The 24174-nt window shown below is 47.6% G+C and overlaps 1 protein-coding gene across 12 annotated transcripts in view; it reads right to left on the bottom strand.

The window, feature by feature from the left end:
- The window catches only part of FUBP3 (far upstream element binding protein 3), a 57609-nt gene that overhangs the window by 5861 nt on the left and 27574 nt on the right, over positions 1–24174 (bottom strand). For 7 of the 12 annotated variants that reach the window (XM_078329612.1, XM_078329630.1, XM_078329614.1 and 4 more), the window contains 14 exons: positions 21932–21965; positions 19477–19526; positions 18955–19026; positions 17624–17681; positions 15442–15604; positions 14076–14174; positions 11663–11767; positions 9675–9777; positions 8742–8842; positions 6020–6161; positions 1809–1969; positions 968–1041; positions 565–645; positions 326–402 (listed from right to left, as the gene is read on the bottom strand). In XM_078329612.1, the coding sequence (XP_078185738.1) occupies positions 326–402; positions 565–645; positions 968–1041; positions 1809–1969; positions 6020–6161; positions 8742–8842; positions 9675–9777; positions 11663–11767; positions 14076–14174; positions 15442–15604; positions 17624–17681; positions 18955–19026; positions 19477–19489 (1249 nt within the window). In that variant the 5' untranslated portion in view covers positions 19490–19526; positions 21932–21965. The remainder of the gene's footprint in view (positions 1–325; positions 403–564; positions 646–967; positions 1042–1808; positions 1970–6019; positions 6162–8741; positions 8843–9674; positions 9778–11662; positions 11768–14075; positions 14175–15441; positions 15605–17623; positions 17682–18954; positions 19027–19476; positions 19527–21931; positions 21966–24174) is intronic. The other 5 variants (XM_078329618.1, XM_078329639.1, XM_009004221.4 and 2 more) reach the window with 1 other exon arrangement.

Below are 24174 nucleotides of genomic sequence, written 5' to 3'. Positions count from 1 at the left end.
AGCCCACCCATGTGCGGGGAACAAGAGTGCCAGAGGCCCAGAGCTCTGAGGAGGACAGGTGGGCTGAGAGCCAGTCCAGAGTCCCCAGCCCGCCTGAGGTTTGTGCAGTTTCCCTCACAAACATGGGGCCTTTCTCTGAGCATGTGCACCCCCGAGTATAGGCTGCGGGCGGCCCCAAGCCCCACCCAGGGGGCTCCTTATCATTTGGGAGGGGCAGACTGGGCCTGCTGATTGAGTGGGGGCGTTTCAGCCCCCTGACTTCCGTGGGCCCCAGCCTTTCTGCAGGGCATGCACTGCACTGCACTCCCCACCCTGATTCACTTACTTGGGACCTGCTGTGTGGGCTGCTGCCATGCCTGGTAGGTGCTGCCCCAGCCCTGGGTCAGAAAGGCCGGAGGACCACTGTGGATGACAAGAGAGTCACTCGTTCCTGTGGATGTCTCCCTCTTCACTGCTCACCTCCCTCACCCCAGCCAGGCATCACCAGACCCTTGCCTGTTGGCAGCGGCCAAGTGATGACCCTAGTCCCATCTGCCCCCAGCTGAGTCACAGCAGGTCACCTACCTCACGGGGGTGCTGTGGGGGTTTCCGTTCACCTTGGCAGCCATGTTTGGGAAGCACCCAGAGCTCCTTGGAGGAAAGGTGCTGGGAAAAGGTGAAAGAAACACCATGCAACTGAGCATCCCTCAATGCAGGGCTAGGCCCCTCCCCTCAGCCCCAGGCATTGAGCTCTCCTCCAGGGGCGGTGGGACAGGAAGACCTTCTGTCCTCTGGAGGTTCCCACCCCATTGCTGAAGTCAGTGAGTGATAGGCTGAAAGGACCACCTGTGAGAGGAAAAGAGACGAGTCCTGCCCACACCCAGAACTTCAGGCCCTGGCTAGCCCTCCCTAGAAGGAGCTGGAAAGGACAGTGGATCTCTTGGGAGCAAGTGAATTATCCCAGGCAAGGCTGACGCAAAAGACTCACTTTTGATGAGGTGGGGCAGGTGGCTGGCTGAAGGGGCTCTGTCCAAAGGCTCCAGGTGCTCCAAGGCTGGTCCCCTGTGGCGGCACAGAGGGAGCTCTCACCCGCTGTTGGCAATACAACTCTGCCCTCTGCCCAGGCCCACCCCAAGGCAAACCCCAGCATTTGTGGGGCTGGAGTTGAGTGAACTAAGGGCACCTGTGCACTCACACTAGCCTTCCTTCCCACAACAGGCTGTATTTGCAGAGATGGCTCCTGCCCTCCAGTGACAAATACCACCACACAGCTAATCCTGACACCACCACAGTCGTCCTGGCACATCACCCTGGGGGTAGGGACCAACCTGCTTGACTCTCCCGTCAACTTAGGCTGGCCCAAGGCTCTTTCTGCCATTCTATGTCCCCATTGAGGTGAGCAGTGGCCCATCTGTCCTCCATCAATACTCCCTTTCTTTATCTGCCTTGAGGTGCCTGAAACTAAAGCCAGAGTCAATGAAAGCTGCCTGCTGGGCTGGCCGCCAGGGCGATGCCAACAGAGTCCCGGGGCAGTGCTGGTGGGGAGGCTGCTGCCCCAGCTGCTCATATAAGCCTGCAGGGGACAGTTCTGGGGCCTGGGCTGCTGCAGTCTTGGTGCATCCTGCCAGGATTCCTTCCTTGCTTCTGGGCCTGGCTCTGGCACTCCCTGGGTTGCCGACCCTCCTCCTCAGCAAAGCAGGGGAGGGCTGCCCTCGTGTGATATGAGAACCAACAGGCGCAAGCACAAGCCTGAGGGAGAAGCTGGTACCCTGGACATCCAAAAGAAAACAGCTATGATTAAGCCGGTGGAGGAAGGACCTGGTACGTACGCCAACTTTCTCGTCTATGAGCTGCCTGGCCACCTCGATCTGCTGGGGAACCCCCCTGATGGTGAATCTCCGAAGGTTGGGGTCGCTGTTGGGAGGGGGGTTCCTCTGGAGCTCCACATGCGCCCCTGACTGCTGGTTGATGCTTTTGATGTTCTCGCCCCCTGCAGACAGCACAACACAGACAGAAGAGTAAGCAGCCACTGGGGCAACCCCTGAGGCCGTGGGGCACTTCAGGCCAGAACAGGACTCGGGGGTATTTTCTGCATGTCAGCACTTGCCCTGACAGTAGAGAACTACTCTCTACTCTAAAGTGGTTCTAACAAAACCAGGGCTCTCTCACTTGCAAAACTAGCTGGCTGGAGTGAAGCTGGACTTTTTCTCAAAGCCAAGCTGAGGCCGATGCCATGTGGCACCTCTCTGTGGATGCCCACGTGTGAGCTGAGGCCTGTGGGTCCACACATGGCGCTCACCCTAGGGGCCAGCTGTGGGGCTCCCGCCCATTTGGGAACAGCACTGCCCTGCTTAGCACAAGAACGGTGACTGAAGGGCCCCTCCATGGCACAACTGGGGCCTTGAGCCTGGCTGTGGGCAACTTTTTCCACAGGCCAAAGAGATGACCACAGGCTCCAACCATGCCTGGAGCCCACCTGGGCCTTTAGTATCTGACCCTTCTCAAGACTTTGCCTCCTCCAAGGGGTGATGGGTCTGGACAGGCAGTGCAAGGATGGGGTGGGGGTCAAAGAGGCCTGGGTGGAACAGAGCTTATGAAAATTTAGTTGGTCTCTTTCAAAAATCTGTGAGAGTCTCAGTCTCTTAATGAAATTTGCGTAATAAAAGCTCCAGCAGCTAACAATGGCTGGATTCTTCTTCTGAAGAACCTGCAGATCTGCTTGATCTGCTCTGCTCAACTCCGCGGGGGATGGCTTTTGTTAGGAGCTAGCATACAAAGATAACTTGGAGCAGAGTTTGGCAAAAGTGGAGAAAGAGGCAATCCATCCATTCCAAAGCTGGTAAAGGGCAGCAGTGAGCTGCAACGATCAACAGCAGAGACCAGGTGCCAGTGTCAGCCATTCCTCCCTGCCCAGTCAAAATGGACCCTAAAGGCCATGCGCCGCCTCCCCGAGACACCTCCACAACCATCCAAACACTCCAAGCTTCCCTCCACGCACTGCCAGAAAAGCCCCACCTCAACAACCTATCAGGCCAGGCGGGAGGGGAGGCTAAGGGCAGACATAAGCTGCCTCTTGGCAGGACTCTACAGGGGTCAAGGAGTGAAAAAGGAGACCCAGGCAGGTGGTTCTTCCTGACGGTAGCGGGAGCAGCCCTTATAAGGGAGGAAAGACCCAGGAGACCTGGCATGCAGATAAGGTCGCGTGCAGAAGAGGTCAGTTAAGTTTAGGGTGGTTTGAAAAAAAAAAAAAATCAACAAAACCAAATGTTGTGCTTGTGACTTCCGTAAAGTCCGGCTGAGTTCCGGAGAACCCTCCCTACATTTCCACCCTGGCCATCCCGCCTCTTCCTGGGGGCACACCAGGCCAATGCCCACAGCTCTGATTTGCCTCTGGGCCAGTGTGAGCTCCTCCTGGGGAATCTTTACTTCTGCCCTTTACTCAGAAGCCATGGATTTTATCTTCTTTGCACCATGAAAAGCAGGCTCCTACGCAATGGTTTTTGGAGAGCAATAAAGAATAGGAACTTGGCTGAGTGTGGTGGTAATCCCAGCACTTTGGAAGGCCAAGGCAGGCGAATCACCTGAGGTCGGGAGTTCGAGACCAGCCTGGCCATCACGGAGAAACCCCATCTCTATTTAAAATACAAAAGTAGCCGGGCATGGTGGCACATGCCTGTAATCCTAGCTTCTCAGGAGGCTGAGGCAGGAGAATTGCTTCAACCTGGCGGGTGGAGGTTGCAGTGAACCAAGACAGCGCTAGCCTGGGCAACAAGAACAAAACTCCATCTCCAAAGAAAAAAAAAAAAAAAGAGACTAAAACGGAGACCATTTTCACAGGCACACCTAAGACTCGAGGGAATGCTACCAGCCTCCAGCCAGATTCACTTGGTCTGGAGGCAAAAGCACAAGGGAACAAGTGTCTGATTGAGAGCCCTGGGGTCCCCAGACAGCTGAGGCCCCAGCCCTCATTGCTGGGTCCTGAGACCCTCGTCCCCAGGCCTCGGGAGCATGATAATAAGGTGAGGAGGTGCTACAAAACCTCTTGGGGCCAGAAGGAGTTAATTTAAGTTCATCTTCCTTCAAAATGAGGTCACTAGCTTGGCACATGGTGGCTGTCTATAGACTCATTCAGTAGCCTGCTCCATTCTTCTACCTGACCGGGGGCAGAAGCGCCCCACCAGTGGCCCCCTGACTGGATGTGAAATCGTAAAGCAATTAATCAAACCTGCAAAAAGGCCTGGCTGACAAGAGCAGGCTGGCTGCGCTATCTGTCAATGTTGCTGTGTTTATCATGGAAATCCAGCAGGGGCCAGGGAGGCTCCGTGTCTGTCCAGGCCAGAGGCCAAGGAAAGCTGGGTCTGACTGTGTGGGGCTCCTTTCTCCCTTGCCCAGGCGCCTATCTCAAGGAAAAGAGATGCCTCACAGGGGCCCCGAGGGGGTGTGTGTGTGTGTGTGTGACATAGAAAGCCTCACCCACATCTGAGACATTTATTAGAGTTGTAGACTGCTATTCAAGGATGGGACACAGTATCAGTGACTGTCTCATTCTCGTCACTGTCTTCTAGGAATCACTCAGGATGACTTTGTGGAAAACAAACTACGAGGGGCTCTCTGTCACACCAGGGGCTCACTATGAGGACCTGTCATGGCGAGGCAACGACGCTCGGTCAGGGTGTAGAGACACAAACAAATGAAAACTTTGCTGACAAAATGATTTGCAAAAGGCCAAGAAAGCTGGATAGCTAATCGTCAACCTGCAGGGATCGACTAGCTGCAGTCTCACAGCAGTCAGGCTGATGGCCTGCACAGTGTGCGACTCCTGGCAGCCTCTGGTGCAGCCTGCAATATCCCTGAAACACTCATCAGCCAGCAAAAGAACACAAACCCATATTGTTCCTACCAGCTCTGAATGGTTCATCATCTAAAAGACAACATGGTTGCTTGCATTTTGCAAGAGCATAAAACCCAGTGTCCATGAGCAGGGACAAGGACAGCTCCTGGGTGGTGAGTGTGGGGGGTCTCCTGCCCTGCTCAGCTCTGGAGGTCTCTGCTGGTGAAGCATCCCCAAGTCTTGCCTATGAAATACAAGCACACCTCAAGCAGCTAAGAGGTATTTGGTGATCAAAGAAATCTGAGAAACTCTGGAAAGAAGACTATTTTCTCCACAGGCTGTCAAGTACTTAACGAAGGCAAATACGAAACCCAGCGACGACTGGAGTCCCCCGCTGACATTGAGGCCTGGCTCAGAGCCCCACGGAAGCCGAGCCCTGCTGCCATGCTGGGGAAAGGCCCCACAGCCTCGGCCCTGGTCTCAGCAGCCTTTCTGGGTCCCAAGGATGACCAGAATGAACTGCTGCCAACAGCTGAGAAATATGCCTGTTCTCTCTCCTGTTTCTCAGTGAAGACCTGGAAGGAGCTACAGTAGCCATGAATGAGGGTTTCCTTCTAATGTCAACAAAATGCCTAGAAACAACTAATAAAATGTTTACCTGCTCCACAGAGCAGCCATGATTAAAAAAAAACAAAAAAAAAAAAAACAGTTCTTATCCTTTTATCCTGTAGAAAGGATAGAAACCATTTTCCCATGTTGTGCGGACCAAGACCAAATACTGAAATCCGGCAAGGGAAAGAAGCGACACACTGTCGAGAAGGAGTTTTCACCGAGGACATGGTCTTAACCGTCCCTCCAAGTTCCGTGGAGGTGAGTTAATCACCAGTAGATCGACGAAGGCCCCCATCTTGTGCAGGGTATTTTTTCACCAACCCAAGCTGCCTCAACAGGCAGGGGGTTTACTGTTGTCTCTCCTTACGCACAGCGGAAAATCCAGTTTGCTCCTCACAACAGGCCCATCAGCGGCCTCAGAGAACCACGCCAAGCAGGCTTTTGGCAGAAGGCAGCTACTGCCCCAGACCGGGCAGCCCCAGCCTGTGGCTGCAAGGCTGCAAAGGGACTTCCCCGCAGGTTCTGGAGGGCCATGTGATCTGCCTTCCTTTGAGCCAAACAGCTGGAGGGGGTTGTGAAACCGCAGCTGCCTCTTACCTTTGCCTATGACCAGGCCACACTTATCAGCTGGCACTGTGTATGTTATCTCCTGGACGCCACCAGGGGCTCCCACGCTCCAGTCGCCACGGCCACGACCTCTTCCTCTGGCTACTGCCAGGCCTCCAAAGCCATCTCTTTCCTGGAAAGATCACAGGGCTCTAGTGACTGCCACTGCCACAGCACCACTGCTCCCCTTCTCCAGGGAGGAGGTGAAGTGACAGGATGTAATCAATGCCGCTCATTAGAACCTAGCACCTTTCCACACTTCCGATTCTGAAGGGCTCTTTCCAACCAGAATGAATACCAATCACAGGTGCATCCGGGGAGGACGTGTGCAGATGCACGCAGCACATGGTTACAAGATCAGTTCAAATGTACCCAGATACAAACTCCAAGGCTGAAGCCCAGTGGCCTTTTCCTGGAGCTTTCCTCACTGGAATCAAGAGCTGGTTTTTCCCTTGCAGCTGAGGCCGCTCTTTCCTGTGGGGGACACATGCTGGGTCTATGGGAAGTCAGGTGTGTGCAGCTTGCTGACTCTCCCCAACCTGGCACTGCTGTGAGTCACGACACCTGGCACTCCAATAAGCAAGAAGGAGGAATGGATTTTATTCTTGGTTGTTGTGCCCTCAAGCAGCAGCAGCAGCAGCAGCAGCAGCAACAGCAACAGATTTAAGAGTGAGCATTCAGGGCTACTTCAGAAGGGAGAGACGAGGGAACCAGCCAGGGCCTCCTCTCCACGGGAGAAGCCTCTGAGTCATTCTCCCACTGTTCACCCAGCGCACAGAAAAACCTCAATCTAACACCTGGCAGAGGAAGAGTCCTTTCATTCGGAAGGCAACAAGTCTCATTCCAGCTGCTGTCCTCTGAGTCATTTTGGAGCTGCAGTATTTAAACTCTTTTAAACGTTGAAGGTGAATCTGTAAAGCTAAGAGCTATTTTGTGGAAAGGAGAAGCTGCACAGACTTTCAACACACTGAAGAAATTTTGGCAAAACCTGCTCACGTTGACTAAGAGTAAACTTTACCCAGAATCTAAATCAGCAGAAAGCTGAGGTAATTGGAGTGCTTTCCCCCCACATTCTGCTTTTAGGAGAGACAACTGCCAAGTAAACAAGGCGATTTTAGGAATTTATGTTCACACATGCACACGAGCGCACAGCCAACTTTCTGGGCATGCCACAGATCTTGAAGACGAGCTTCTCTCCTAAACATCTCAGCCTCTGCAGCTCAAGGTTCATAAACTTTTTTTTTGAGATGAAGTTTTGCTCTTGTTGCCCAGGCTGGAATGCAATGGCAGGATTTTCGCTCACTGCAACCTCCGCCTCCCGGGTTCAAGCAATTCCCTGCCTCAGCCTTCTGAGTAGCTGGGATTACAGGCATGCACCATCACACCCGACTAATTCTGTATTTTTAGTAGAGATGGGGTTTCACCATGTTGATCTCCAACTCCTGAACTCAGGTGATCCACCCGCCTTGGCCTCCCAAAAGCGCTGGGATTACAGGTGTAAGCCACCACGTCCAGTTAATTTTCTATTTTTAGTAGAGATGGGGTTTCGCCATGTTGGTCAGGCTGGTCTCGAACTCCTGACTTCAGGTGATCTGCTCGCCTTGGCCTCCTAAAATGCTGCGATTACAGGTGTGAGCCACTATACCTGGCCAAGGTTCATAAACTGTCACAAAAAAGGATGTTACAGATCATTTAGAGCAGGGTTGCCCAATCTTTTGGCTTTCTTGGGCCACAATGGAAGAAGAATTGTCTTGGGCAATCCCATAAAATACACTAACACTAATGACAGCTGATGAACTAAAAAAAAAAAGCCCTAAAAAAGATCTCATAACGTTTTAAGAAAGTTTACGAATTTGTGTTGGGCTGCGTTCAGTGTTGTTCCTGGGTCATGTGTAGCCCGTGGGCTGAACAAGCTTGATTTAGTGGCTGTTTTATAAACCGAAGAGTTGCCTGGGTCTCTAGTTAAGACCCAAGACCCTCCCCTGGAAATTCCAATTCAGCAGATCTGGGGTAGGGGCCTACACATTTGTGATTTGAGTAAGAACCACCAGATGGCTCTTAGGGGATCACAGGGAGAGCACTGCCTGGTAAAAAGCCTGAGTGGGCTGCTGAGAACACCAGACCCAGGGGTTCAAAGGCTGCTCCAAGGTCACATGACTGATGTCAGAGCTGGGAGTATAATTTCCAATCTCTTGCTTTATTCTTCAGTTCTGGTCATTCTCAGATTTATCCTCAGTCCTCTGCCATCAGTTACAGAGGTTCCTAGCACCATCACACAGGCTGGCTCACAGTCCAAAGATGTGCATGAAATCTGGTGCATAAAGGCAGCTTCAGGACTTTGGAGGACTGTGAAGTGCTTTCTACCTCTAGGACTGGATTTCGCTTAACATAGTTTAACATTAACTACACTTGATTATCTGAAACTTGGTGGTCAATCTGCATGGTATTTCCCCACATAGTTTAAACAGCTAGAAACTTACTGTGTAAAGGCAATCGAGATGCTGAGGTAAATGAGGTAGAAGAGTAATTAACGAGCAGAAAAAAAAAAACTCATGAAGGCGGGAAAGAGGCTGATGCAGAGAAACTGCTGGCTTCCAAAAACTTGACTTGCACCATCTCTGGGCGACTGCTCTGTGGTGCTGCCTGGGGAGCCCCAGGTAATACTTTCCACTTCTGCATTTGAAATACTTCAGTTCCACAGAGCTGGACCCACCTGGGCTGTAAGAATCAGCTCGTTGATGATGTGCGCTGCATGCTGACACCGATCGGGAGGGCCCATGACCTGTGCAGCTCTTTCTGGACTAATCCCATCGTCTGAGGAGCCAGGTAAGAGACAGGATTAGAAAAAAGCCCAACGTTAGAAGGAAACAAAGGTTAATCTGATTCCCAATCAATACTCTTCCCCGCAGTGCCAAAAGGGGCAACAGGAATATCACCAGCTCCTGGGACTCTTTGGGAGTGATGAGGTTGATAGGAAAATGTGTGTAATTATATCATTTGGCATGTTTCTGGTCAATGCTCAAATCTTATGCAGTTATAACCATTTAAAAAATATATCATTAAAGAACTAAAACAAAACTTGACTTTGAAAAAGCCAAGGGCAGTGGAGTAGAACTATGGCAACAGTTCCCAGAAATCAGCCTGCCATGTTTTCCTCCTTTCAGACCATGTGGAAAATTTTGCTCATAAAGGCAAATTTATAAAATTTAAAAACCTGTCCTTTATTGTAAGATGCTTTGTCTTCTTATGTGGGTTTAAATTATCTCCAATTTAATAAAATCAAAATTATATATATATTCAAATATATATATTTTAATATTTATATATTTTTAATACTTATATATATTTAAATAAATAAATATATATATATTTAAATTCTACTTGGCAAAATCAAAAGCTGACATACTATGCATTCTACTAGTCCAAGAAAAAAAAGAAAGGCCTGGAAATCATCCTGGAGAAAGGTGAGCACCATACATCCAGGGAGAGGAAGGAAGGGCAGGAGAAGATGCTCAGATTGGTAATCTGGCAGCAGATTCCTGTTGCCAGGAAGAGAAAGGTGAACACACATGAACCGGTAGCCTTGTTTTGTTAGGTGTTTTATCATCCTTATAACACTAAGGATTTTTTAATAATCAAAACCCACCTGGTTTAAACTGGATCCTCACACCAGCATCATTCTGGATCTTTTTGATCATTTCCCCGTTTCTTCCTATTACAATCCCCACAGCAAACCTAGGCACAGACACCTAGGTAGAGAGAAACCAAACCTCATCAGAACTTTTCAAAAACCTGTCTTTTTAAAGCATGCTTTTTTTTTTTTTGAGACAGAGTCTTGCTGTGTCGCCCAGGCTGGAGTGCAGTGAGGCTCAGCTCACTGCAGCCTCTACCTCCTGGATTCCAATGATTCTCCCACCTCAGTCTCCTAAGTAGCTGAGATGACAGGTGTTTGCAAATACTGGCTAATTTTTGTATTTTTAGTAGAGACAGAGTTTCATCCTTGTTGGCCAGGCTGGTCTTGAACTCCCGACCTCAGGTGATCCACCTGCCTCGGCCTCCCAAAGTGCTGAGATTACAGGCGTGAGCCACTGTGCCCAGGCAAGACACATTTTTCTTTTCTTCATGGAGGAGTCTTGCTCTGTCGCCCAGGTTACAGTGGCATAATCTTGGCTCACTGCAACCTCCGCCCCACGCCCCCACCCCACCCCTCAAGGTTGAAGCCATTCTCCCTGCCTCAGCCTCCTGGGTAGCTGGGATTACAGGCACTCACCACCAAGCCCAGCTTATTTTTGTATTTTTTAGTAGAGACAGGGTTTTGCCATGTTGGTCAGGCTGGTCTTGAACTTCTGACCTCAAGTGATCTGCCTGCCTTGGCCTCGCAAAGTGCTGGGATTACAGGCATGAGCCACCACGCCCGGCCCAGGACATATTTTTTAACACACAACTTAGTTTTTATTACAGTGCATTTCTGGAAATGATATAATAAAGGATATTTTTCCCTTTTAGGAATAATATTGTAGTTGATGACTGCATTCTTAACTGTTAAATGCATCCAATTTGAGACATGATCAAAATATAAAAATGAATAAACTTTACAGATAGATAAAAGATGAAAAGTAGGCCGGGTGTGGTGGCTCACGCCTGTAATCCAAGCACTTTGGAGGCCAAGGCGGGCTGATCACCTGAGGTCGGGAGTTCAAGACCAGCCTGACCAACGTGGTGAAACCCCATCTTTAAAATAAAATAAAATAAAAAGATGAAAAGTAGTAATCTTGCTTTCCAATAAACATACCACACACATTGATTATACTGGTAGCTCTTTTCTTTTTGAGACACAGCCTTGCTCTATAATTACCCAGGCTGGAGTGCAGTGGCATAATTGTAGCTCACTACAGCCTTGATGTCCTGGGAGGAGTGATCTCTCTACTCCTTAGCCTCTAGAACAGGTGGGACTATAGGCATGTGCCATGCCCGGCTAATTTAAAAGAATCTTTTTTTTTTTTTTCTGGTAGAGACAGTGTCTGGCTATATTGCCCAGGCTGACCTCAACCTCCAGTAGTACTCCTGCCTAAGCCTCTCAAAGCACTACAACAACTCCTTCCCCCAGCATGACGGCTTCTACTACTTTCTGTCTCTATGCATCTGCCTCTTCTAGCTGCCTCATATTAAGTGGAATCACACAGCATTTGTCCTGTATCTGTCTTATTTCACTGAGCATACCGTTCGTAAGGTTAAACCATGTTGTTGCATATAACAAAACTCCACTGTCTACACTAGATTCTGATCCTACTGCAACCTCATCAATAAACACAGGCTGCTGAGTTTGATAGAATCAGGACATACATCACCAAGAACATATGAACTTTGGTTTTTACCTGGCCAACTGGATAACCTCTAAAGCAAAACTTCAAAACCAGGGGAAATGGCCCATGCCAGGAAATGCAGCCAGCTCTCCTCACTGCAGGCTGAGTCTGACCCAGTCCACCCTCACACCTGCCCTAAGAAGTGGGCAAATTCTCAGAGGTTTTGAGACAAAAGTTAACTAACTTGCTCAAGGTTAAAGAGCTAACGGAAGTGTGACCTACAACTTTAATCCTCATCTTATTTGCCTACTAACCTGTCATTTAAGCATACCTCTATACTGCCTCCTCCCATTCGGGAGCTGAAGTCACCGCGTACACCCCGAAAGTCAGCTTGGTCTTTTTCTCGGATAATCTCTAGTACCATTTCTCTTGCTTGCTGCATAAATACAAACAAAAAGCATTATGAGAAAAAAAATCCTGAAAAAAAGATAAAACCTTTCTTGAAATTTCAAGATCAAAACCTCTTAAGCTGGGTTTAAAGATTGAGAAGGCGCGTAGCTGTAGCAGTCACTTATTGCTGATGGGACATGTGGGGGATGTGTGCATCAAATCGTAAGTGAGGTGTTCTTTATACTACCCAAATGTCCACACAGATTAAGGCTCCCCTTCTTTAAAAAGTCTCAGTTGGGTCAGCACATCTGCGTGTGATCACAAATGGATCCCTATTGCCCCTAGGTGTTTTTAAACGTTTAAATCTTTTTCTTTCTGATCAACAAAGTGGATTGACCTAGGTGTTTCTTGATGCCATTTCTTTCTAGCAGGAAGGGGTGTCTCAGAGCTCCCACTGAGGGCAGGTTCATGACTGAGAGGACTTTGTCAAGACTTCACATCACAGGGGCACTCCAGATTCAACTGCCCTTCTCCCCTAAACATGTGCTTGGTAAGTCTATCCCTGCAAGTCGGCCAGCCCATGCCAGCACCAGCAACACAGGAATCTGCACTGAAGACCTACCGTACCTTACAACTCAAGGGAATGTGAGAACTGCGTCTGGGAAGAAACAAAACAAACCCAACAGCAATTTAAATCTTAGGACATGTGGAGAAATCTGGACATGAGATGATGTTTAGAAGTCCCGTTTTCTTAGGCCTGGTTTTTCTTAGGAGACACATGCTTAAGGATTTAGGGTAGGGTCATAACATCTGCCAATTACAATGGTAAAGAAACACACACACACGCACATACACAGCAAATGTTATGCAGTTTGAAGAGCTATATAGGTGCCATAAATATAGCAGACTCCATCTCCTAAATAATAAAACAATGTGAAATACAGTTTTAAGATTTAAAAAATACTAAAACCCATTAAGTTAAAATTATTTTCCTGCAAATTTATGAAACATTAATGGTATGTTATTTGCTTGGGGTTTTTCCCTACAAAAGACACCATCAAAGGCTGTGATAGAGGAAGAAGGCCTTTGAAGGACGGCAGCTGAGACGCAGGCACTCTGTGGGCACCCCCAGCCTGTCACAGGCCTGGAGTCTGACACCATCCATACCGGAGCCCACGGCTGGACTCTGAGCAGGGTGGGGAAAGGCGAGAGGCAATCTGACTCCTTAAATACCCAACTGTTCACACTGAGAGAAGGCTGGGCACCCTGGAGGAGGCAGTGCATGGGGACTCTGGCCTGATGGAAGCGAAGGACCACATCACTGACTGGAGTCCCTGGGCAGAACCATGCCCACCACTGCCCTCACTCCTGTTCCAAAACTGTGATTTTACAGGTGTACCTTAACCAGCTTAGCTGAAGGATAGGGTTCAGAATTAGGGGAAATATTTTGCCAGGGATAGAAACCTTCACTGCTCCCAGGGAAAACCCCGATGCTCCCAGAGAAGACCCGCTGTTGATGGTGGCCTGGCTCGCCGAGGAGCATCACCCTGGAGCTACTCTGAATGTGGCAATGGCAAGACAGGCTGCAGGTGGCAGGAAAAAAGTACATTCGTGTTTCACTGAGAACAGACAAAAACTCTACACCCTCCACTCACTTGAATTCCTGCTACTAGCAAGAGTTGGAAGGACAGGACCAACCCAGGGGATTGAAAACCAAGCCCCTTACTGCTTTCAGCCAGTGGGGCTGTCTCCCCGAGAGGCTCAGGGTGCACGACACTTGCTATGAGGCTGCACAGCCATAGCCACTTGGGTGGCTCTGGTACCTGTGCTCACCTCCAACCTCAGCCGAAGGGCTTGCAAAATAAGCCCAGAAGAGAGCAGGCAAATAATAGCCAAGCAGAGCCTGCATCTAAGCTACCACAGATCAGCAAATCACAATTGCACCTGGAGGGATGATGGGTGGGGGTGGGGGGGTGAGGGGAGAAGACAACAAAAACCAGCTGCACCTGACCCATGCTACCAGCAAATGCCTGGAAATGCTGTGCACATGCACAGTTCAGAAGGCTCACCACCAGCCTCAGGTGTTACTGGGCACTTGAGATGTGGCCAGTGTAAATGAGGAGCTGTTTTTATTTAATTTGAGTGAATTTAAATAGCCACAAGTAGCTAAGGACTCTGATTTTGGGCAGCACAAACCTAGATTATTTTCATCGCCCAACTCTGTTGAGGAAAACAGTTTACATTCGATATGGAACAGCCAGTTTCACAATGACTTGAGGAAGATAAAAGCTCTAGGTTACCACAAGTCATAGTCCCATGTCCAGGACTCACCCAACCCATGGTTTCTTTCCTACCTGTACTTTAAATGGGTCTCCAGTGATACGAAGAGGCTTGTCTGCTCCCGTGGGCAATGGGCCGTCCTGGATCATGACCATCTTCACACCTGTCCGCTCCTGTGGGGGAACACACACCAGCACAGCCCTCACTGTCATGAATAAGGATGCAGGGCAGCACAAAATGGGATCCAGTCACACCCACCATAAGCCCACATCCCACCCACCACCAGGGGCTGCCTTGCAACCTGGGCCAAAGCTGGCTTCTGTGACAGCAGACAAAGGTCGGGTAAGCCCATGTCCAAACGGGATTTGTAAAACTATCTCCTAAAATGATTCTTTCCACTTTTTCCAGTCCCTGGAGTGGTTAAGCACAAAGGAGCTACTTTTACTGAATGCCATGCACTGGGCATGCACTCCATTTCACATGATCTGATCAGAACTTCTGCGGAACTGTGCGTGAAGTCCTGCCGTCTTCCACTTCGGAGCATGCTGCCCTTGGATTCAGGGCTAATGAGTAGGGGACCACAATCTGGAGGCTGGGATCCCAAATCATAAACTCTTAGTCTACATTAGGATACCATCCTTACAACCAGGACCCAAGGACCGGGTTATGAGAGGGCACGCAAGGGAAGCCTCAGTCCTTTACTCGCAACTGCAAAATCCCTTTTAGGAAAGAAGTTTGCTTAGAACTAACATGGCAGCATAACTAAACCCATGTCATTATACCTTTTGCCTTTTTCTGAGTGTATTATTCTACTTAGCTATAGAAATACGCATTTCATTTCAGAGTACAGCCCCAGAACTTGCTGGGAGTGTCAAATTCTGAAAACTGTTTGGTTCCAAGTGTCTCAGATGAGGGATTCTGGCACTAACAGCAGCTAATGCTCATGGAGCATTCACTCACTAATAGGCTCTTATATAAAAAGAAAAGAACAGGGATTATTTCAGCTCCATCACAACAGTGAAGCTAGCACTTGCTCCTTTTGACACACAAAGACCCTGAACCTTCAAAAAGTAAATGAGCACATTTAAGACCAACCAATTAGTAAGGAGGAATGCTGGGTCAGGGCCCCTCCCTCCAAACATGGCAATTTCGTCTGAGATGCGGTCCTCTGATGATAAAAGCAGCCTTCACAGAGCTTACTACCAAAAAGGCTGCTCAAAGTTCACAGGGGCCCCTGCTAGGACACACCTGGCCTAGTACTTGGCATCAGGCATGGCCATGGTATATGTTCAGAAGCTGTCTGTCAAACGGAGGAAGCAAGCCTCAGCTGCACAAAGCCAGCCCCGCCAGGGAATGCCGGCCGAGAGCAGATCTCCTGGGCCTGGAAGCTGAAGAACCGCTGAGGACGGCCGCCATGCTCCAGGCTCCGGGCTCACATACCTGCAACTGCTTGATTGTTTCCCCTCCTCTGCCGATGACAAGACCCACTTTAGATGCGGGAATGAGAATCTCCTGGATTGTGCTGTTGCTGTCTATGTCATTATGAAAGCCAGGTCCATTTCGACAGCGGTCCACAATCTGCCCCAGGAGTCGTTTGGCTTGTCTTTGGGAGGGAAAAGAACCACAAGAGAACCAGCATTAAAGAAGACTCTGTGTGCAAGACAGGCAAACAGCACTGAGGGAAAACCTGAGGGAGTCAGGGCAGCCCTCCATCCAGCTCCAGCTCCTGCCCCCACAACCCGGAGGTCTCTCTGCCATCCGCCACGCTACTGGGCTGGAATTTAAAAGCAACACACACCACAGTACCAACGCTGCGACACAGAGCCGTGATGAGCGGGCTACTGCCAGACCCCACCCCTTTCAAGCCTGCCCTCTGCTCAAGCTTGTGCCTCCACAAACGTGTCGTCTCCTATTAGGATAACAGCTGCTCTGGGGGCAGAGACCATCTTTTACCCCGTTACATCTCTGTTCCAACATGATCCTTCTCACAGAGTATACTCAATACATATTTGTTAAATAAATGCAGGCAGGAGAGACAGCCAGCAATGAGAAAGATGGGAAGAAAGAAAGCACGGATTAGTACTCACTGTCTGAACTCCCATACCCCACGCTTCTTCATAACCAACGACACTGCTCTATGACTTTTAAGCTAAGGCTACGAATCCCAGTTTGGTTCCAAGAGGTGGGAAGGGGGAGGCGGTGCGGCATGCAGCTGCGCACTCAGACACCTGCTTGGAGCTTTCCATGTCAGCCAAGTTGGGACCCCGCATGTCACGTGTCCTGCTATTTGTGTTGATTTATTTGGCAGTGGGGGAGGGAAACTGCAATGTTGCAGCAGCACAACCCAGACTACCAGAGTCATCTGTTGTGCCAATTTCCTTTTCTGCACCAGAATTTCTCCTGGCTGTTATTTCTCCTATTTATTCTCTAAATTGCCACACACAATCTGCTTTTTGGCTTCTCTAATGGAGAAGAATTCAGCTACTAAACAGGCTGGCTGTGCTGCTCACTGAAGAAAATGCAGTTTGTTTCCTCCTAAAGTTAGAATCCCACTGCCTCCGCTCCTTGGGTAGACACGAAGCAGGAATGATTAGAAGAGTAGGAAGAAAGAAGAGAAAGGCAGGAAGTAGATGTTGCCTTTCATAGTGTTGAGCCTTTGTGCACAGAATCAGCTTCGTGTATCTTCTCAGTTACAGCAGCTTTTTAATATTTTGCTAGTGTACTAGATTAACCTGTGTTGGAAGAAAAATGCCTTGACTCCAGCAAAACCATCCAGCTTGCCCTGTAATGCACACCTGCCAGCAATATTTATTCTGGTTCACTGCTTGCAATGTGATGACAGAACAAGAGAATTTAAACTCATCTAGACTCCCTGAGAAGTGGAAACAATAAAACAACCCTACCTATTGAGCCAGATATAATCTTAGCACCCCGTCCCCAAATGCAGTGCTGCTCCGTAGACTGAAGAAGGACAGCGAGCAGGCTCTAAGGCAGTGCGTTCCCTTTTCCCGGGAGATTCTTGGATTTAAGAGGCCTGCACCTGGCACAAGGTTCCAAGCATGTGAGTAACAGAGTAGGAAAGCAGTGTTAGTCTTATGGCTGTTGCAAGGGCGCCAAAAGGCACGACATCCTCTGGCCAGTCTGTACGGCCCTCTGAGTAGAGCAAAGGTCATGAAGAGTTGATTCATTTGGTTCACAAATATCCGAAGGGTAACAGGATCAGCCCCAGCCAAACCAAAAGACCTGGTACCAGGATTCTCAGTAGTTCACCAAGTGACTGACTTACTAATCCAGACCTGCTCAGGTGAAGGTGTTAACAAGGAAGAAGTAAGTTGATTAGAGCATTCAGGTGGGGTGAATGGACACTCCTGAGACCCTGGTTTGAAGGAGATGTTGACAGCTGTGGGGTTTAGAACAAAGGTGACACCTCATGGATTTAAGGTGACAGAAAAACCCCTGGCACAGTAACCTCCCAGATTTTCTTCCCTAGAGAATTATTTGCCTGTGTGGCCAGACTGCAGCACAGATTGACAATGTTCAATAACAGTGTTGCCCTTCCATTTCTCCCCATTTGGGGAAGGAGGAAGAAGAGTGAAAGAAAAAGTAAATAAAATAAACTTACTCAATACTTTCTGGGGTTCCGGTAAGTACACAGGGCCTCTCTGGAATCCCAGAACTCTCTATAAGAAGAATCAAGAAGATGAGGGGTGTTGGTGGGCATTGGGCACATGCACCTCTGCCCTGTACAGACTGTCTCTCTAGGGGCTTCCTATGCCAGCCCCACAGAGGCCCAGGCTCCCAGAAAAAGACAGTTTGCTTCCATTTGTGGACAGAATATTAAGCTGGTGGCTCCACCCTAGGTTCTTGAAGTAGAAACAAGTCCCACAGGGAAGCCGGAAGGACACAACAGAGGTTTGAGTTGGTCCTGATACGTCTCAGTTTCACTTCTGACCCACTCGCATGCTAGTAGTTGTTTAAGTGACTTTATTGTGCTATTTCTCAGTCTCTCCATCTGTAGTTTAATGGTCATTTGTCTAATAAGCTAATATGCTTATTATCTGTCTAATAGCTAATAAGCTAGTACACTAGGAAGGAACCTAATGACATACACATCAGGACCAGACCAGTTACTGCATGAATGTCCCAAGAGATCAGTGACATCTATGTGGAACTGGGCCACTTAACATGAGAAACACATTACTTTCCAACACCACACATGATGCTTCATTTTGTTTCTAAAAATTTGCTTCTTAAAATCCTTCCTCAAAAAAATAAAATAGAAATAGCTAACGGGAGTTACTGCCTCCAAGACACTGTAGTAAGTATCTTTTAAAATGACAAACATTTCCCTAGCCAAATGTCCTTCAAACTCCTTCCTCTGCAATGGAAAGAGGTCAAACTCAAATTAGATGATAAAACCATAAATAAAACGAAAATTGTTCTTCACTCCATCTCTCTCCATATTGCATGGTCAAACAGACCAGCTAGGAAAGGTCCTAAAACATGTTCAGTGAGTGCTAATTCAGCCAGGACCCCCAACTATCCTCTTCCCAAAAAGGGAAGGGACAGTCACATTCAGGGGAGCCAGCGTGCAGTCAGGGAGTGACCCCAAAGCCATAGGATTCCTACAGGTCCCACTATGCCACTGTGTCTGGCATAACATTCTGGTGCAGAAAACATCAGGTCCTAGAGTAGCAGGTGTTTGGGAAGGGGCCGTGTTTGGCCACAGAGCTGAGGGAGCGTTTACCCCAGAAGCCACATAGGAGGCCTTATCTCCGGGCCCACCTTTGCTCTGACCCTTCTGGTTCTCATTCAGGAGTTTAACTCCAGAAGTGCAAGGAAAACACCAATCGCATATACTTACCCAAGCAACAAGCAAAGTACCGAATCTGGACATTTTTGCAAAATACTGATTTCTATCAAATTGATATCGATTTTTTTAAAAGCCCTTACCTGAAGCAATCTGAATTTTGCAACCAGATTCTGCTTGAATCCGTGAAATCTGCTCACCTCCCCTGCCAATAACTGAAACAAATTGAACAGGGTCAGAATACAAGCCCCCATTCCGTATTTCACCATGCATGCATGAATGATCCACTTAATGCCGTCAACTGTTAACGCTTGGCTCACACTCTACACATCCAGTTGGCCCAGTGAGCCCATCCACTCTTTGGGCAGGATGGCAGCAGAAAGCCTGCATGAAAAGCCTACAGGCAGAGGATATTCTAGCTGAGGTGAGGAGAGGTGGGGAAGTGGGGGGCACCCACTGCCCAATGCTCTGGTTTCTTCTCTGCCTGAAGAGACCTGCAGCATTTCAGGGCTGTGGGAAATGGCATGTGCAAAGCATTCTACTACAGGTGACATGAGAGAGATGATAACAAAAAGAACATCCTGGCAAAGGAGCTCAGAAAAAAAAAAGAGAAGAAAAAAGACGAGACAGGAATCAGGGAAAAAGTAGACAACATGGATACTTACTAAATCCAACCATTTTGTCAGGCACTTTGAATTCTTCCGTTATTACTGTCCTAAAAACAAAGAACATTTTGGAAAAAATATAGAATACAGAATTTTGTAGCCATTTTAGCTCCCCAAACTGCTCACACTTGCCATGTTGCAAGATAAAAGCTTAAAATACATCAGGCCAATGTGGTCAACAAATCTACCACCATCTACAAAGAGTGTCACTTAATAAGCCCTCTGGTCAATCATTCCTCCCAGAGATCTAAGCCTCTCATTTCCTTGTGTCAGAGGAAGAAACCTCTGGGTTTTCATGAAACCATCAGCTCCTCTAACAGCTGCCTTCTCTTCATACAGCAGCTCTCAGTGTTGCCTCATTCTGCCTGGTTAGGTGCTCTCTACCCAATGGGTCATCAATCCCTGGTCGCTGAAAGGTCATCTGGGGCCGTGGGAGAGGTTTAGACTTCTAGTATGGAGTCCTCTCTGGATGAAGAAATACCCAACTTTTCTTCAACCTTCCTTGTTTCCTAATCTTTGTCTTGTTTTCTGACCTCCTTCTAATTTATGTCTGTTTTTTAAGGTGAGATGCCCCAAATGGAACCAGCACCTGATGGCAGCGTAATCAGTGCTGACCAGGACAGAGTAATTACCTCACTTACTCTGCAAGGTACTTCTGTTAAATGCTATCCCATCCATTATGTGCCTTTAAAAAAAAAAAAAAAAAAAAACCTACTACTGCACTGGTTTTTTTCAAACAAACCTTCAAATCTGCCATACAGTGTATTGTGGACAATGTCCAATTTGCCCAACACCCCAGAAAGCAATTAAATCTAAACATTTACCTTGGGAGGATGCTAAATGCAAGTAGTTAAAAAAAAAAAGCAAGCATTTTTAAACATCTCTCACACAGCTGGATTTTTACCCATCATGGAAAGGATTGAATAAGTGCATGTTTTTCGGGAAAGTGCAGCACTTAGAAGAAATGCAATAGCATAAACAGCACTTGCCACCATATCATTTTGATGGGAACAAACAGTCTTCTTGTGGAGTTTACGTTCTCAAGCTTATGTGCAAGACGGGATTCTCTCCACCTCTTGGGGTATATGTGTCCTCCCCAAATCAGGCAATTCATTCCCAGCTTCCTAATCAGTAACACCACGGGTGTGAATGCCAAGCCTTGGTGTCCCATTGAGTTGTGCAGAAGCCAGGTCCCTGTCGGGATGTGCTTCCTGACTCTGCTGTGAGGTATGGATGGCAGGGCTTCTGTACGTGTAGCCAGGAGGCTGCTGCTCACATCCTGTGTAGCATGAGCTGTCTACTCTCAGAAAATATGACCTGGAAATTGACTAGAGGGGCTTCAACACTACTGCAATACCAAATGTCACAAAGCCCGGGCAGCTCTTGGCCCTGAGGAATAACTTTAACTGACTCTAAGGAAGAAATGTACCAACACAAACTGCTCTGGGTTTTCAGGATGAAAATGTTCTAATTGAAATGCAAGGCTGAAATTTGTCTAAGGTATAAAGTATAAACACCTTGCAGAAAAAAATCCTGACTAGTTACGGCTTTATAGGAAAGCCAGCATTTGATGCTAATAATCACCTCATTTAAACGTTTTAATTCATCAACAAACAAAGAAACAATAAAAATTAAAAAAAAAAACCCAGGATAAATCTTTTGTCTGATGCCCAGTGATTTCTAGACGCTCCCAAACCCAAATTCTGATCTAGGCAGAATACAAGATGACAGAATGCTGAAGGAAGGTTAAGGATATGTTACAGCAACAGATATAGGCACAAAACTCATCCTTCCAGAAGAGAAACTGCGGCAGTTTCTTGTATATTTTTTCCTTTTTGAAGTGGTTTCACAAGGGCCACTGTGACCACAAATATCCCATCTTACAGACTGGCCTTTGTAAAAGTCAGGGCTCTTGCTGTATCTCTCTTAAATCCTCAACGTTTGACACAGAAACACAGAATCAGTTAGGCTGAGGCTCTCTGGCAAGTCCCTATCCCTTTGGAGGGATGGAACCCTGGCTTCTGGCCTCCCACCCACACTCCCTGGGCACCCAAAGCATTTTCTTGTGAGCGCCCGACCCTCACACTTCAAGGTGTCTCTTCTCAGGTGAAGGGGCTGAGGATTAATAAAATACTTGGAACACCATGAAACCAGGTAGGAAAATTTCATTCTCTCCTTTTCAATTAAATGTACATTGGTAGAAAGAGCAACTCCAATCTTCTACAAGTATTTTAAGTTACTGCAATAATGGCTGACTTTTAATGCCTTGTATTAGTTTACCCCGAGCCGACACTATCTTGGAAATGGCTAGGAAAAAACTCAAGTCTTAAAGAAGCCTAACCCATGGTTTTTCACACTCTCATAACCTCTGACTTCCTAGCACTCTAGTACAGATGGCGGATCAATAAACAATTAGAAATGATCAATAAATAATAAAACATAACCCACTGCTTACCTTTGATGTACCAAGGCCCCTAACTGGTTACCTACTGTGGCAAAGAGAAAGAGAAAAAAAAAAAATCAAAGCATTAGTGCGGATAAACTAACTTCATCCTTACCATTCTTACCATTTCAGGGGCGGGGGGAGGAGGCGGGCAGAAAAGGCAGAAAGAAAGCAAACAGTAATTTAGGCTCAGTGGCTGAAATGAATGCGTTATATGATATGAAACAGGAGGGGACATCTTGATCAACACAGTCTCTAACCCAGTGTCCAGCTGAACACAGGATAAGAAATTGATCTGTGTGTCCACATGCTGAGAGGCCTGGGAGAAAATCCTGCTAGCCTAAATCCCTCTACCTTCCTACCTCCCTCCAGCTCTGGATCCAAACTCAATGTAAAGATGGAGAGAGATCCTTCTTTCTCTTTTAAAAACAAATGAGAAGATTTAACCTCCGTGGATGCATTGTCAAAGACTGCTCCATAGCAGCTGTAGTCATGAAGAACATGCACATATGCTCCTCCTGGCCACAGGGGAGGAGACGCTCCCCCAGCCCCCCACCCCACCAACAGCTTAAGCATCTTAGGGAGAGGATCCGGCCTCCTCCCTCCACAGGCCTCGTCACAGATCCACCACAGCAGTCCGTATGCAGCGGACACTAAGAATGAGCAACGCCGTTCAAGCCCATTTCACAGAGACAACAGTGCCAAACTGCCTCTACTTATTAAAATCAACTTGGTAATCACATTCCCACAAAACCACTTTAGCTAAGCTCTGTTTCCAGTTTCCACTCTTTCAGCTATTGATGAGTGTCTCCTTCACCAGCCATCAGCAAAAATGATTCTGTGGTGTTTGTCTTTTGGAAAATGTACCTCAAGAAACAAAGTCAGCAGACAATGAAAAGTACAAATCCTAAACATATCACAAAGAACTGAATGCACCTACCAAGATGCTGAAAAGGGCATTCAGAAATACAGCTTTGGGGAAAGTTATTACAAGGACATGAGATGAGTCGGAAAGGATCGATGACACCAACTTGAGGACAGAGAGTGAAATGGTTTGACATCTGAAATGAATCTGAAATAGACAGCCAACTGCTCTTCTTGTGCTTAAACTTACTGCTGTCATTCTCTGACTGGACAGTAAAGAGACAAAGGAAAAAAACCAGACCATGACATTTAAAAAGAAGAAAAAGCAAGGCAAAACAACGCTAGCAAAAAGTAAACAACGCTACTGAGTCAATACCGTATTTCTTCTGGATCAATAACAGGATAATGGTCTACAGCCAAAATATTGACACTAGACACTATTAATCTGCTTATCTCAGGGATAAGAGAATTGTTTTCTATTGACTTAAAATTTTCTTTTTGCATATCTGTTTGAATATAACATTCTTGCTTGGAACAGGTAGTGGTCACAATTTCCATTTTGCATGAAAACTGGACAATCAACAGCTCAAGAAAGGAATCCTCATCAAAGACTCAGCCCTTGAATGATGTTGGGGCTGAGACATTCCTGAGGCAGGGATGTTGGCCACCAAGGGCAGTGGGGAGGAAAAGAAACACACCAAAGGAGATTGTCAACAGCAGAGTGCCCGTGAGCTTGGTTAGCTGTTCCTATTTATGGGCCAAGCTCAGCTTCCCTGATTGCTATCAGTATTCCCCTCTTAGTGGGTAAAAAAAACCTAGTCAAGCCAGAAGAACTAAAACATCTTGAAATGATGAGAACACGGGGGAAGAATAGGTGCTCAGCAGTCCTGAACTGGGGAAATCAGGCCGCACTGTGGGCTCTGATTTGGTAAAGGATCTCAAAGGGCTGATGATCTTCAGAAATTTGTCTCCACCAGAAAAGCCACAGAAGTAAAGGGCAGTGCTGCTACCATAAAGAACTTCCTGAGATTCACAAGAATATTCAGAGGGTTCCTTTCAAAAGCCATTTGAAATTTTGTGCTCATCACAAAAATGGCAATTCCTTTTTGTTGGCAAAGTATGTGTCACAGGTACCACGCACACGACACGACTGCCAGCCACCGTGGAGGCGCTCATAATGACTAGAGGTGAAAATGTACACACTATCATCCCACAAACAGATGGGCTACTGAGAGCTGTACCACTGAGAGGAAATCAGGTTCAAGTCCAGAGTCAACTCTGAGCTGGTGGGTGCTCAGGAAGGATAAATCATTTCCCTCCTCCATGAAAATGCTAGAGCCCAAGGCTGAAACATGCGATTCAAGTTTCATTCCTGCTGGGCGCGGTGGCTC

Source organism: Callithrix jacchus, chromosome 1 (assembly GCF_049354715.1).
Source record: "Callithrix jacchus isolate 240 chromosome 1, calJac240_pri, whole genome shotgun sequence".
NCBI lineage: Eukaryota > Metazoa > Chordata > Mammalia > Primates > Cebidae > Callithrix > Callithrix jacchus.
Note: the sequence above shows the minus strand (reverse complement) of the source record. Positions and strands in the feature narration are given on the sequence as shown.